Genomic DNA, 15,989 nt, shown 5'->3' on the forward strand with positions numbered 1-15,989 from the left:
ACTATGAGGCTAAATGTTTTCAGCTGCTCCACCGGGCCACCATAAATTAAGAGCTACAGGGATGGCCAAGTACTGATACCAGAAATTGTTATCAGGACAATATCAATCTTATCTTAAGTTATTTGGGTGCTCATGACGGATCCTGATACCAGCCATATCCATGAGGCAGTAAGGCCTTCTCACCAGTAGTTGGCGTTACACTGCCGCAGTTCATCATATACGTCAGGAGAAAAAATAATTTGTTAACAATTATCAGTCATTGTGTTAATTTTAGCAAAAGTACTCGAGGTTTGAGTATGTACTATTCGTATCTCTTTAGTTAAAAGTGGACACTTGTACTGGTGTCGTTCTGAAAAAAGTACTATTTCTTCACGAATAAGAAGGCAATTGTGTGGACCTGATTGTTAAAATGATCACATTTTAGAGCAAAGGAGGACAAAATGAATGCAGTACTTGGCCTCAACCAGAAGAGGCGATGTTTATTCTGTCAGCTGTTCAGAAGATTGAAAAAAAAATGCATTTCTTGATTCAGTCCTCTTAAAATGATAACATAAAGGGTGACTTTGCAAAGCTGCTCAGTATTGTCTGGAACAAGTCCCCTATATCATTCGGCAGCGGCCAAATATGGTTCCTTAAGTGGCATCATGACGCCAAAGCACTCTGTTCACTAAAAAAGTAAGAAGAAAAATCATGGAGGTAAATGACTAGAGCCTGAAGAAGTTGACAAGGGGAAAAAGACAACCACAGTCAACCAGAGACATACATGATAGATTAGGACTGAAAGTTGGCACATCGGAGACCAGACGTCGTGCTGTTATGCACGCACACGAATGGGCATCCATTCGTCAGCCACCATGAGGCCTCATTAAGGAGCTCTGCTATCTTTCCCTCTTTGGCAATGCCACCATTGCCGTGGGGACTTGAAAATGACACAGGCGTAATTGGCCTGAACACACCAACAGTGAGCATTGGGAATGCCTAACTCTTGATAAGCGCCGTGTGGTGTGCTGACCCTGTTAATGTGGCACAGTTGGCAGGAGAGTGGCTGATGTCACATTGGATCAATGGTCACTGGTGATGCTGATGGGGAGGATATCTCTTGGGATGAGGGGAGATGTCATTTCTATTCCCTACCCTTCCATAGCCTTTGTTCTCCCCCACAATGCATCTCCAATACATGTCAAATACCAAAACACAAAAAATGTCATATTTACAATATATACGGACTAAGATAATGCAATCAGAAACATTCTCTATCTCTTAAGAGAATAACACTTGGTTTTGATTGATGATTTAACAATTTGTTCTCGTGACTTTTTGAGTTTGCAGTGGTGTCGGACATTCAGTGGAAGGTGCTTCTCATATTTTGCTCATCTCGTGTAAATGTCTCCATGTATCCAGTTCAGGTTTGCAAGCTCTAACCAAATTAATAATCATCATAATGATAAAAATCTTGCTTCATCCGTCAATAAAAGCGCAATAGTTCTGCGTACCATCAATCATGATCGTGTGCCTCATGAAGTGTCAATTGTCAATATGCAGCACAACGTTATAACCTTGTACATTAACGTTATTATACAACATTTCTTCTTTATCAAACAGCAAAAAGTAGTCATGAAGTATCATCAAGCTGGAAATTAGACTCCCACTGTCGTCCATTCATGTGTTGGTGTGCCTTAAGGAGGCGTGGCCTGGTGACTGACGGAAGGAACCTGGAGTCAGCCAGGCTGGTGAGTGTGAGCGTCTCCTCCATGCGCCTTGTGAGTGTTTTCATTGTCATATTCGTGGGCTTGACTGTTTCTTGTTTACTAAATGGCCGAAAGTGCATTGCCGACTGTGGCACTCTGCCATCATATTGGCATCATATGTGAAGCTCATTCATTTGACAAATTTTATCTCACAAGACAAAGCAAAAAAAAACAAGAAAAAATAATCACCCAAGTAAGGGCTCATAACAAGAAAAATTCCCAAGATGGGGCACCTGAAATTCAAAATAGCATTGTACTTACATAATGCACATAGACATACTTCTACCAACTTGTACTTCACCTAGATCGACCCAAAAAGTATGCAACAGATTTGTTTTTGTATATAGCATACAGTTGCTGCCCTTCAAGCCTAACTGGCAAACAAACAGACGCAGACTTGGTGGTGGTGGTGGGGGTACATAAGGCCTTTGACTTTGATCGCTGGAGTGCGGCCCATTTAAATGTTTGTGTTTGGGATGTAGGTCTTTAATTTTGGCCTGATGGATTCCAGGCTCTTTGGGTTTACCGTGGCTGGTCGGAAATAGCGAGTGTTTACACAGTCTCCCTGCAGCTCTCCTGGTGCTGAAATAAATGCATTAAGGTGGATGGATTTAGTTAGTCTCTAACCTCTGGGTTTGAGGAACACACTTTGAATGACCTCTTTGTGCTGCTGAAGGCAGCAGGAAAAGGTCCGACAGACCCACTAAGCATCCTGTATAAACAGAATCTTCTGTCAACAAATTTCAGTCAAGTGGGCAATAACTGGACCTCCAGTCCCAACTTTAGGAGCTCACTGAACTGAATGCATTAATTCATTCCACTACCTTTATCAAGTCTTGTAGTCACCTTTCGATGTAATTATTAATTTAGTCTTTGAATTATTCATGATCCTTCACTGTTTGTGTTCATTTATGGGTTAAAATCAAACGAGATCAATGCGGTTTTGAATTTCATTTGAATGGAATCTCGCATATAACACACACCACTTTACCATTGGTTGTAAAGTCAGCCTGATGAAACCTTGAGTGCCTCATCAAAATTGAAGGAGAAGCTAACATTTTTGGTCCATGTTCGTAGATACTGCTTAAAAAACACAAACAGTGTCAATATTATTTGTTTGTCCCCACTTTGTCTAATATTTTTCAGCAACACTAACCAACTAAATGGGTTGAAAATACCTGAAGAACAAATTTATTGACTCTTTTGATCACTGAAACTTTTTTCCCCCCCTCATTCTGTTGAAAGTGTGCTGAATATTTGTTGTCTAGATTGCAAGTATGGATTCTTTTCAGGTCAGTGATCCCCAACCAGTGTGTTGTGGCATATTAGTATGCTGTGAGATCTCTTCTGGTATGCCGCGGTAAAATTTTACCTAATAATTCAAAATAGGCGGCACGGTGGATCAGTTGGTAAAGCGTTGGCCTCATAGTTCTGAGGTCCCGGGTTTAATCCCGGACCCGCCTGTGTGGAGTTTGCATGTTCCCCCCGTGCCTGTGTGGGTTTCCTCCGGGCACTCCGGTTTCCTCTCACATCCCAAAAACATGCAAGATTAATTGGACACTCTAAATTGCCCCCAGGTGTGATTGTGAGCGTGGCTGTTTGTCTCAATGTGCCCTGCGATTGGCTGGCAACCAGTTCAGGGTGTACCCCACCTCCTGCCCGTTGACAGCTGGGTTAGGCTACAGCCCTTCCCACGACCCTTGTGAGGATAAGCGGTGAAGAAATTGGATATTTATTGACAGCAAATGATACATATTTGTTTATCTAACTATGGCAGCAGCATAAAAAGACAAACAGAACAAATAAATGCTCTTCCATTTAATGGCATAAAGTGTATAATTGACTTGTGTTTCCACATTTTTTTGTGGTGTGCCATGAGATTTTTAAAATGTATGTTGGCTCAATAAAGGTTGGGAATCACTGTTTTAGACTATCATGAGTGAAAATACTATGGTACATTTGAGTAGGCTTGTTTTGCTGAAATCGATGACTGTAGTACTTTTTTGCAGAGGGAGCCACGGAGGTAAATCTACGTAAACATCCATTTCCGCTTAATACACTGCACTCATGGCTTAAAGACCTTTGAAAAAGAATTTGGTGGGAAGGTGGTATCAGACATTTGTTTTTGTAACGTATTAAAGGCTTTAATTTACAGTCAAGGTGTCGGCATCCGCTCACACTTTTAATGTGATGGTGACACGCTGGCTACTTACTCACTCTTAGTCATTTTAATGACAGCACGATACATTGGTGATTATTTTAGCAAATTAAATTTGTGATTCAACATGGTTTTGGGGTGGAAATATAAGGTACAATCCCAACTTCAATGAAGTGGTAATTGAGAACTCATTGAGGATTTTTTTAATTTTCCCCAAAGTAACATTTTGGAGGTGCGAAGCTTCTGCCTGACAGCAACAAAATATAACGATCATCATCCTAAACTTTCTCAATAGGAAACATGACTTCAGATAACCTTTGCTATGTAGTGGCGCTGTAGAAGTAAAATGGAAAATTGTGTTCAATTGTTGTGGTAGGAATGCTTTATTGCAGCGGTTACAGATGTAAGAGCGAGGGGGCAATGACCTCCTGGTGACCTCCTCCTTGCCCCAGGCTGAGGAAAAGAGATTGTCCTTGACTGCAGCCATCCTTCAGAAGGCCCAAAAGGCAAATGGTAGCCAGGTCATCTTTCCACTGCACATCAGGTCAAGTTCCACGAACAGCACTGATTCCGTGACACCAAAACCGCACAGATGCTGGAGGTTAGTACGAGGTCAGCGTGAGGGCAGTGGATGGGGGGGGGGGCAGTAAAGCGACACTTGGGCTGTGAAAGGCCAACCTTCTCTTTCCAGTCAACTGAATGGTTTCCTACTGGTTTCCAGGGGGTGGGTAGGTGATGTGAAGCGTGATTGCTCCTCTCTATATCACTCGAGATTACAGCAGGTGGCTGCCCAGGCATGAGGTACACACAGCTCCATCACCCACCTCCCGCTCGTGAAACAGAGAGAATGACGCGGCGAGAAAAACACAAGCCTCCCACACACAAGTAATACCCCCACAGGCCATTTCGCAGCCCGCAGAGCTCTCCATGACAATCCAGGGAGCTCTTCAGCGCTGATATCTGCCACGTAAGTTCACCCCTGCTTTTCTCTTTTGGCTATTTTTTTTTTTAAACAATGCCATCAGCGTTGCAAATTACACCTTCCACATCTCACATTACTCTCCTCCCAAGCGACAAAAGCACTCAAGCCCGACACACTTCACCGATGGCACTCTTCACGCTGGCGTCGCTGCTCGCTTCATTTTCACATTAACTCCAGTTAAGCGCTGTGAAATCAGTCTTGTGCTGTGGGTGGATGTGACAATGGGGGGTGGGGGTGAGAATCACTACACTGTGTGTACGTTGCACTGAACTCCTGTCGTAGACATAACTATGAGAAAGACCTCGAGGGACTGGCGCTTTCAAAAAGCATCTTTGTAACCTTCAACAGAAATGATCAGATAAAATAATTACAGTACACAGTATGTGTTTCTTTTCTCGCAATAATTATTCTTGTAAATCTAAGCGTATGTATAGTCGACACTTGTCTAAAGGGTTTAAGATTCCAAGAATCCAGCACGGGAATGAATGTTAACTTATGGAAATTCATTGAAATAAATGGGATATTATTTTGCAGGATTGAAATGCTGATTGCGAAATTTCAAGTTGATTTGCAGCATAACAGGGAATTTCAATGTAATTGGGGGGAAAAATGCAGGCTATTATACCTCACTATTGCACGGATAAAATCTACAAATCCCTCAGATCAACTTCGCGGGACAATCTGTTCGGGGTTAGAAAGGATTGTATGATCGGTTGTCATTGAGGTATTCATTGAACAATACAGTATTGGGTGCTGTTTACAGTGGTGGTTTTGTATTGTTAAATATTTGCATTGAATCACATGGAAAAGGTATTTTTTTTTTTTTTACACCTGTTATAAATGTCTGACTGTATTTTATTCAGCGACAGAGGGTGAAATTTTAGAAAGCATTCCCAGTAAGGCAGCGCAGTTCTGAACCACTGTAATACCAAACTACGCCCATCAATTGTACACAACACATTCAGCACAGCGGAAACCATGCAGAGAAGGTGGTGTTATCCTAATCTTACGACTCGGGCTGAATCAAAATAAACTATACATAGTGAGCTTTGATGATGGATGGGAAAATGATCCAGTGATCTTACACAGTTTTGAAGTTTCTGGAAAACTGTTTCTATTGTTTCATGGTTCTAGGGTCATAAGATGTGCTCTTGTATCGGTACGACACGGCGCGACAATCGTTGGATTGCGGCCTCACCAGGATACAGACTTCCTTCAAAATTATTGCCCTCCCCAGCTGACACAAAATGTTTTGCAGCGCAAACGTATCAGTTGAGCATGCAAGAGGACACCTGCAGAGGCACTAAGATCCAAGCTAATTACGGCGTACATTTAATGACTCTTAGTTAATGAATTCCATTCCTGGGTAAAATGAACCAAAAGTGATTAGGGCGGAGGTTGAGAAAGAGACGTGTCACCGAGGTTTATTGGAACTGGAAAGAATGGAGGTAAGGACAGTGGCAAAAGAGAGGCATACTTCTTTGGGATGGGATGCATGAAATTAATTGATGAGGTAGAAACTCAAAAATACCCGAGGCTGGCGTTTGATGGGATTTTCTTTTGTTATTATTACAATAAGATTACAGTTGTTCAAGGTTTGTTCAAATTGGCATTTTTGTGTAAAAATCTGGAACAAAGTCCGCCTTAAGATGTTTTGAGTGATGGAGTGTTGTTGTTGTTGATTATTTAATTTTGTTTGTTTTATGAGCATTATTATCTTTTCAAAGGCAGATATTCTTGCATTGAACATAGCCGTTAACATCTAAGAAATGGCGACTTCTTGCACCTGCCTCCTGACAAACATAAGCATTCATTGACTGACAAATGAGCCCCAACCAGTATTTCTCATTGGAATGTGTTGTTTGTCCTGTGGTTTCGAGCCTTTGGATTGATGGTAATCCCCTCCAACAAAAACCCCTCACAACCTTTTAATCCTAACACCATAAAAATACCAACAGTCCCTCTCCTCTTTGCACCTGGATTCTTTTACTCGCCTATTACAGTACAAGAGGCGTTAACATATGGAAGAGGAGGAGGAGGAAGGGCTGGCGGTGATGAAAAGGAGACGTTTAAATGGAAATAAGGGCCAAGAGAGTATGGAAACGACCGTGCAGCAGAATATACGCGTATTTTGTGCACTGTTTCCCCTGGTCAGGTCCTTTCATAGAAATGGAAAGAGGGTGGCCCTCTGTTGATTTAAGCTGCACAAAAGAGGTCCTAATCCTTTCAAGGGAACCAAATCAGTCTGTGGAGGAGTCCGTTCAAAAGGAAGCCTCCCTGTCAAGGCTATTGAGACCCCCTCCCCGATGAATGCCACAAATCAAGCCCCGAAGGGAATCAAAGGCCAGAATGTGGGAAATGTGTCCGCGCCGAGGCAAAATGCAGGAGAATAAGGTTAGACGGGAGAAGACGCATTATCGGCGACCGGCCCGGTTTCTGCCACGGACGGCCCTAAAAGGGTCACAACCCCAGTCTTGAAGAGTCCCCCTCCAGCCGCGCCCCCCTCCACCACCGCATTACACAGGAATGCCCATTCACGTGGGGACACCTCCATTAGCCCCGAGCAAGAGAAAATGAGTCTGCTTTTAACAGCAAATTAGTGACTTGATAATGAGGTCGCATGTGGAGTTAGCGCAACCGGGCCACGAATAGATGCCTTTCCTGCCCTTGCCTCATTCCCTGAGAACATCTTACTCAACTACACGCTTCCAACAGGCTCACGAAATAAAACGTGTTACATATGCAGACACTGTTATTTTACATGCCACATACGTGACATGACAAAAACATTCTCACCGACTGATTTCGATACAGCAGACAGAACAACCAGCTGTTTTGTCTACATGCTATTGCATTATTGCAATTCTGGGACAATGCAGTTCCAATAACAATAAACACCAGTGTCCTCCTCATAATCACAAACATTGCTTCAGCATAACATGCAAATTAAATCGCATGCACATACCTTTAAGTGCAGCTGTGCTGAAAAATTTCTCTGAGCTGGCATCAGAAACCTGAAAAAAATGGAAAAATAGAAAACATTTTCAGCAGAACTCCTAATATCATATGTTACTGATTGAATTAATAGATTTGAACCAGACAAGACTTGATATTTCTGAATATTGCATTCAGACAAACAAAGACAGTGCCCCAACCTCGCCGTGCCACAGTTCTGTCAATCACACAGCCAGATTCAGAAAACGTCAACAGAATCCAGGACTGTACAGTACCTGACTTTCCAACGGCACTTGTTTTTCACCCACTTGGTGGCACTGTTGCTCCGTGCGCCCCCGTGGCCACGAGCCGCGGAGGCGCACGACAAGACGGCATCTTTGCAGTCAAAATCAAATATGCGCGGACGGGATTTTAAGGTGGATAATAAAAGAAACGGTAGTTTATGCATCGACTCGGAGAGTTGAATGCGCCTCAAAAGCTATTTTCTGGCGTAAAAGGTTATTCTACTTCCAAGCGTCGGATGGATTGGGTCAAGGACGCGAAAGAAGCCGGACAACACCCGATTAAAAAGCTGCACAACAGCTGGACAACATCGCCGCATGCACTCAATTCTAAAGAAATATGAACGTAGCCGTCAACAAACATGTCGAGATGTGCCCGGTCGAGTAATTTCAGTTTCACACAGGTTCTTAGTACGAGTGTCTTCGCTGAGTTCTACAGAAGAAAACGTGCAGACGTTAAATGACTCAAAACCAATGCTGTCTTTGAAATTGTTATAAAATACATCTGCAATTCATTGGCAGACGTGCCGCTTTTTCGACCCCAGCAAAAGTGTCAATATTAAGAATTCCACGCAGACAATAGTGTAGACCGTCACACAAACGAAGCCCGGAATAATAAGCGTCCACCGTACCTTGATTGCGCCAGTGAAAACAAGTACTTTCTCCTTTCACATTCTGCTTTTTATTCAATTGCATAATCCACACAGCGGGCGAAGAGGTCTACTCCGTTTGCGTCGAGCACAGCCATGCGGGGGAAGCAAAAGGTGGCGAGGGAGGAGAAGCGATCCCAAAAAAAAAAAAAAAAAAAGCGACTGCGCCTTTTGGACAAAGGCAACCATGTGTCTCGGCGTCGAGAGCTTCTTTCTATAGCGCACGGCAAGAGGGAGAAACCAAATCCCTTTGGCCGATCACTGTGTTGACGTATACTCTCCAGAATATCCAAAAGAGGTAAAGAACGCGATCCGGGCTGTTTATGCGAGAGAACCAATCCAACAGGGCGCGCAAGGAAATAGAGGCGCTCAAACGCTGGGCTGTGATTCACCAGCGACTTATCGTGTGCAGCTTTGCGGAGGGTGTCTGCCGTGGATTCCGCGGTTACTGCACACGGCGCTCCAAAGCCGATCCGCGGCCAGCACACAAACCCTCATTCATCCAGCGGCTGGTTCGCCCGAGAGCTACTGATGCTGATGCTGCTGTCGGCGTTGCCTTCACGGTCGCTCGGTCGGGTCCACCCACTTCCTCTCCTAGAGGACCTTCATTAGAGGGTAACGCATCACGTCTTCACCTTTTGCGTAAAATGGCCACCCGATAAAATAACAATAAAATGAAGAAAAGATTGACGTGCTACACGTGAGCACGGCTACACTGCGAGGAAGAGAGTTGAGCAAGTGGGAGAGAACAAGAAAAGAAAAAAAAAAAGAGGAGGGGGAGGGGAGAGCCAGGCAGAAAGATGTGCTTTCTTCCACTGTAGACTGCGTGAGATGATGTCAGACATTGATGAATTTCCCAGAAGGGCGCTTGCTACCACGAGGGGAAGAACAACAAAAATCCTCTTTCATGAGCACCGTGCACCTCTTTGCAGCCCAAAGGCCACGTCTACCACTTGCATCAACAGCCCCAACGCAGGCCCGAAGGGAAGTCAACCGGTCATAGAAAAAGCACTTAAGGGCATTCAGCCTTCAATGTGAGCTTTGAGCGCTCTCCGAGCCCACCGGACAAGGCTTACGCTTATAACCTCATAACTGCAGAGTCTATAATTACGTGATAACTTTATAGAACTCGAGAGGGATTTCTCTCTTTGGAATCTCCGTTTACTTTCCCAGGGTCACACTTCAGAACATAACCATGCCGGAGGTGACAGAGCTCAGCAGTCCACGAGAAGGGGGCCCACTTTGGCTGCACCATGTTTCCACAAAGCAGTGCAGTTCAGGATACAACTTCCGTGTCTCCTCTCCACAATATACTTAAGAGTCCCATGTTGGTGTATTAATAACATGTTGAGAGGGATCATGATGCAATATTTGGCATTACTTACTTATAGTACAAAACAGTGCTCAAAGAGCGTCTGACCTTAACGGAACCGTAACCGTCAGTGGAACAATGGCTATCATAGTGGTTCTTGTTGTCACACCGGTTGTCTTAAATGAGATCACCTGACAAGATCTTCAAACATTCTTACTGTCATTTCCACGTGAGCAGCAATGACACTTTGCCTTGTTTGAATCCCAAACAAAAGGGGGACATTCCAACGTAAGCCTCTTAATGGTGCAAACCCTTGCACCAATAGCTTGTCTAATGAGCATTAACCCACTGGCCGGGAGGTCAATGAATGGACAATAGTGCCGCACCGCAAAGTCTGTCCCTGCCAACTCAGCTTCTGCAACCACAGAGCATAAAACAGACTTAGCTCATAACTGAGATGCTATTCCATATCCCTTGGTAGCAGAAAACGAGAGTGCATTGGCTGGAACTGGCCTTCTGAACATGAAGTCATGGGAAATGGGCTTAACACGGCCCAGCCAACCAAATCCTTAAACAGTGGAGGCAACACATTTCTCTGAAATTGCAGTCAGCTGTGCAACCTTCAGCGTATGGATATGGGCTCTCGTGTGGCTGTTTGTGGATCAAATGATGACACAGAACAAAGAATGTTAAGACCCATCCAGTAAGGTTTGGCCTCGGGTGGCTAGTTAAAAGTCTGCAAAATTGGTGTAGCTTTGGAGGGGAGAAATGTTATTTAAAAAGGACCTCAGAGAACCTCTAGCCTGCATGACCATGTGTTTATCACATTATTACATCAAAAGATTGTGTTACACCGCATACATGCTTGTGTACATCTTGTTTCACAGATGTAATCATAAAGTCACCTTACCATTGTACTGTAGGCCATGCTAAATGGTGCTTAAGATCTGCGCTATTACACGAGGAATTTACTGTTATTCATGCACTTTGAAAAGAAAAACAAGAACACCAAGAATGACCAACAATCACGATTTGACCTAATTACAGCCATTGACATGAATGGTTCCCAAATGTATTTATCTCATTTCGATGGCCAGAAAACGCCAAGCAGCCCAGCAGCAGATTGGAATGAACTGCTGTTCTTTATTTGAAATGCTTATAAGATTCGAGTGCAACCACAAGTCTATGATTACAGCCACTCTGGCGAACAATTGGCATCCAAATTCCTGGCTGCACATTAATTTCAATTCCAATGAAATTCTGACAGATCAGTAGCGTGCAGATTACACATTCTCGGCTTCCTTCCTTTCAAAACATCTGGACATCAAACACAATGTCTGGATGGATTCAATGCATCTCACTTATTATTGTCTGGTCATTTTGTCATCAGCCCCTGACATTTTGTCGTATTAATTTGATTTCTTTTTTGAATGTAGAAAAAACAAGCCTGTTCATCCTCAACCTATTCCATCCATCCATCCATCCATCCATCCATCCATCCATCCATCATCCATCCATCCATTTTCCGCTCATCCTCACAAGAGTCATGGGATTGCTGGAGTTTATCCCAGCTCTCTCCTTGCAGGAGGCGGGGTACACCCTGAACTGCTTGCTAGCGAATCACAGTCGTCCACCTCACATACAACCAAAGTTCAGTTTCACAGGAACTCGATACTAGATTACAATCACAGAGAAAAGCTTTATGCGCATTCTTGCTATTACATCAAATGCACCCTCGTTTGAAATACTACTGATAAGTGTAACATGAGTGTGTGCTATCTTTGTAGGTTAAAAGCTCTTATTGAATTTGTCCACACTATCCCCCTTTTATACAGTGAAAAAACATTTTCTGAGTGAATATACTCACGCCATCTATAATAGTATTCAAATAAACAATAATTTTAGCATTATCAGAGTTTGTACACTCATGAGGAACTCTGAACAGAAAAATGAGTACACATTGTAGTACTAAAATGATGGCATATTCAACATGTATTAATAACTAAAGGAGGCATTATGCATTTTCCCCACAGATCAATTGGTGTCAAAGTAATGTCTGTGAAATGCTTCCTTCAAACCCAGTATACAGTTTTACTGCATATTTCTTGCCATGGGGAAATTAGCTCATTTTTGGGGGCGCTCTCCTTCATGCAGTGAAAACGTCCTCATCCTGGCCCACATATGGTTGGGCCTATAGCGATAGAGATTTCATTAAAATGGCAACCAGTGGGCTGCATCTTGCCGAGATGTTCCTGCTAGCATTTGGCCATCTTCTCTTACAACCCTCTCAGCGGCAAGTGTTTAGAGTGGCCGGCTGCTTGCTTCTAATCTCGGAAGCAGAGCCCTGAGTGTGGAATAACAAAATACTAACTAGTAGGCCCTCTGGGGTGCATGGATAAATCATCAAACAAAAACATACCCTGTTCCCCGCACCACCACCGAGATACATTTGTCAATTTCTATAACTGTGCGCTACATGAAAACACCGCGCAATACACACTCCTCCCATGTTGAAAACTTTGACAAACATTACTATAACACATTTTTCAGTATCTATGGCTGGTAACACTGTGAGGTAATGCTAATCTGTGCCAACACTGCAGCTCTTCATGGCTTTGATCCAACTGTGCTTCAGTGCCACATCAAAGTGCTTATTTTACTCTGTAAATTAGCCCCAGCGTTGAACGTTGCACAGGCAGTGCACCATGGTCACAGGCACATTTTCAGAAATAGGCATGCAATTGAAGGTTTATTTCATGGTTTAAACGGCCCGTTTTTTTTTTTTTAACCAAACCAACCTTTTCAAGTGTTATTTTTATAGTATCTAGTAAACATATAAACTTACTTATGTCTAGCAAAGAGCTCCACCTACCTCTCAACCGGTAAGCTAGCGCTGTCAACATCAGAAACATGAGGGTTAGGCCCTCTACATGGAGGCAACCAATCAGAGGAAAGGGGTCAGCCTGAGCCAAATATGGACACAGCAGCCACAAAAGGAAAGAAAAGGACTCAAACAGAAATACCTTTCAGAGGAGTCTTTTTGGACACTCAAATGACAAAACCTTGTGGTATTTTAAAAAAAAAAGGAAATTGACACATTTGTACTAAAGCCATATTAGAAAGTCACGCTATAGTCTCTCTAGTTCTAAATAGCCATTAATTTAATTTCACAGTTGATGGATGGATACGCTGTCCACACATTACTATATGTAAAGAAAATATTAAAAAAGTCAGTTTCTTTATATGTTCCCTTTAAAATTGTCTTCAAACTTTAATCCAGGGACTCACTGTAGACGTCAGAACACCATTTCATGGATATCATATGTTTAGTTAATCTTAATATGTGACAAAGTGTACAGCCAGTACAATTGTATACATTAACGTCAGCACTGCCGCTCGTGTTAAACCTTGCAATGTATGATACTGGCGCAAAGGCAAAAAATGGGAACATTTGAGCATTGTAGCTCAAAAACTGTTGTCGTACAGTTCAAAGAAAGAAAGGGGCAATAATAAAAGCTGTTTTGGCTTGTGCGACTAAAGACGACTTATAAAGCAGTGCCAGATTTTTGAGAAAACATCATCACAGTGTGTCCGCCTCTCGTTAGCATGACAACTGCTGTCAGAAAATCAACCGATCGGAGGTATGCATGAAATTAGGTTAATATCATTGTGTCCAAACAATCACAACCAGCATTACTCTCAGCAAGTACTAATGTGTGGAGGCAAAACAGAGATAGGGAAAATGTGGGTGGTGCCTTGCGGTCATGTGAGCTGGATAAAGCTAACAATAATGGTGGATGCAAATTTAAAGGGAGCACAATATGGAAAATGTACTCTTCATTTGCTTGCATAGAAATATTTGCGTCCCCTGCGCAGTCATTAAATTGCAAAGTGAAATATTAAAGGAAATCTTTCATCATTTGTCAATTTCTCAACATGAGATGTGGCAGCTAGCCTAGCAAAGACAAATGCACTGTTTCCTCTTATTACAAGCCAGTGAACTGTCTTTTTAAGGTAAAACTACTACATATTAATGCTTTAACAACACCGAATGATACTGGGGTATGAGCAGTTTTTATTGCCTGGCAACCAGTTCAGCGTGTGGTCCACTTTGTGTGGAAGCAAAGTCATTTCGGATGGGCTGCAGTTTTCTTGCGACTCAATGAAGACAAGTGGTGTAGAATATGGATCGGTGGATTGCTGTCTGTAGATGATCCAGATGATGCAGAAATCAGAAGATTGCACCAAGATCATATATCTGATCAAATTCAAGTATTGTATTACATTATTAGCATTGTGGGATATTCCTTTCAGTACAACAGTTTGTTACTATTGGTCTGAGAAAATTCCTGCTTTCTGTGAACAATTCACAGCAAATAAAACAATTTATAAGGATTAAAAATGTCCCCCTGTCTTCAGAGAAATAAAAAAAAGTACAACACAAACAAACCCAATGGTCAAACAAAATATTTGCCTTCACACGTCACCCCACAAAGTCCTCCCACTCCATCCTTCCAATGCTTTCCTATGATGAATGTCTCAAAATTTTTTCCCAAAAATTTTTTTACAGTCATTTTATGAAACCTTATCTCCAAAAGCCTGCGCTGGGTTGTCAATGACAACTGGCTCTAATCTCTACCCCCTCCCGACAAGCAGCACTGACAGGCCCTTTCTTCCCAATTCCTCAGACACACAGCCAGACATAAATTAATCTGTCACTCACTGCTATTATTAATGTGAGGAGGACACACAGCTGTGCAAGCAAACACACACCCGTACACAAAGAGACAAGTACATCCAGCATTCAGAACCAAACTGGGATGCCAAGGCATGCCAAAAGTAGAAGAACTGCAGGAAAAGCTCATGTCTTGTTTAGTCATCTCTCTCAATCAATTATTCTGACACGGAGAGGTAAAAACTTTTTTTTTTTTTTCAAAATTTGTACCTGAATTAATTGTCCATGCACAGTTTTCACCCAAAATGTGACTGACATTCTGTGACCATTTTGCTCTTGGGGTTGGGGGGGGGGGGGGGTATTTAATTCAATGGTAATACTTGCTAAAATCCCACCCCTTTGTGTGTACTGAGGGAAAAAAGATACGAGCCTCACATCACATCAGCCAGGGAAGTAGGGGCAAAGTATTTCTTCCGCTTGTTAAAAGCCTTGAGAGACAATGTTATCCGCTTATCGGGCAGTGGTCTCTGAAAGCAAGCCAGTGCTGTGGGGGTTCAAGATAAATAGCATGATCAATGGCTGACATTATCTGGATCTGGTCGGCAATAATCAGATCCAGTTGACATTGTAGGTGCAGAAAGAGCAGAAACGAACCTACTACACCGACCATCAGTATAATGTCGCTACCATGGGGACTTGCTTTGAAAAAAAACCAACGTAGACAAGAAAATTGGTTTAATCCTCCCTTCCTCGAATACTTTTGCTTCCATCACCATACACATCACTGGCCCAGTCCCCCCTACGCACTCATCACCACGACTCGCAAGAGAAATGGGAACCCTTTTACCGAAATTACAGACATTGCTGTGGAATGTAGGCAATGGGCCAGCATGTCGTCGATAATTTCAAAGCAGTCAGTCATCTGCTCCCCTTTCAACTCTCCTCAAAAACCACAGCAACAGTGTATTGTTTTGCATACTACACAAGCCACCTTTATTGTACTACAGTGCATGGCAAAGAACTAAACTTTGTGTTTCTAGAGAGATTATGAATTAATTTGGTAATACAGTAAATAGAACTGCTTTTCTGAGAAATTCCTAGGCTTGTTCAGTGTAACCTCGTCTACCTATAATTTCATTTCAATCACAACAAATGAGAATTGTGAACCTCTTTATACCTGACCTCAGTTTTACCCCTCAAGCGCTGCTTTGTGATTTTATTCAGAAAT

At 42.7% G+C, this 15,989-nt stretch overlaps 1 protein-coding gene across 15 annotated transcripts in view; it reads right to left on the reverse strand.

Annotated features, from left to right (window-relative positions):
- The window catches only part of auts2a (activator of transcription and developmental regulator AUTS2 a), a 345,092-nt gene that overhangs the window by 26,141 nt on the left and 302,962 nt on the right, over positions 1–15,989 (reverse strand). For all 15 annotated transcript variants that reach the window (XM_061802699.1, XM_061802697.1, XM_061802694.1 and 12 more), the window contains one exon: positions 7,854–7,902. In XM_061802699.1, coding sequence (XP_061658683.1) covers positions 7,854–7,902 — 49 coding nt within the window. The remainder of the gene's footprint in view (positions 1–7,853; positions 7,903–15,989) is intronic.

This window comes from Syngnathoides biaculeatus, chromosome 18, assembly GCF_019802595.1.
Source record: "Syngnathoides biaculeatus isolate LvHL_M chromosome 18, ASM1980259v1, whole genome shotgun sequence".
In the NCBI taxonomy this organism is placed as follows: domain Eukaryota; kingdom Metazoa; phylum Chordata; class Actinopteri; order Syngnathiformes; family Syngnathidae; genus Syngnathoides; species Syngnathoides biaculeatus.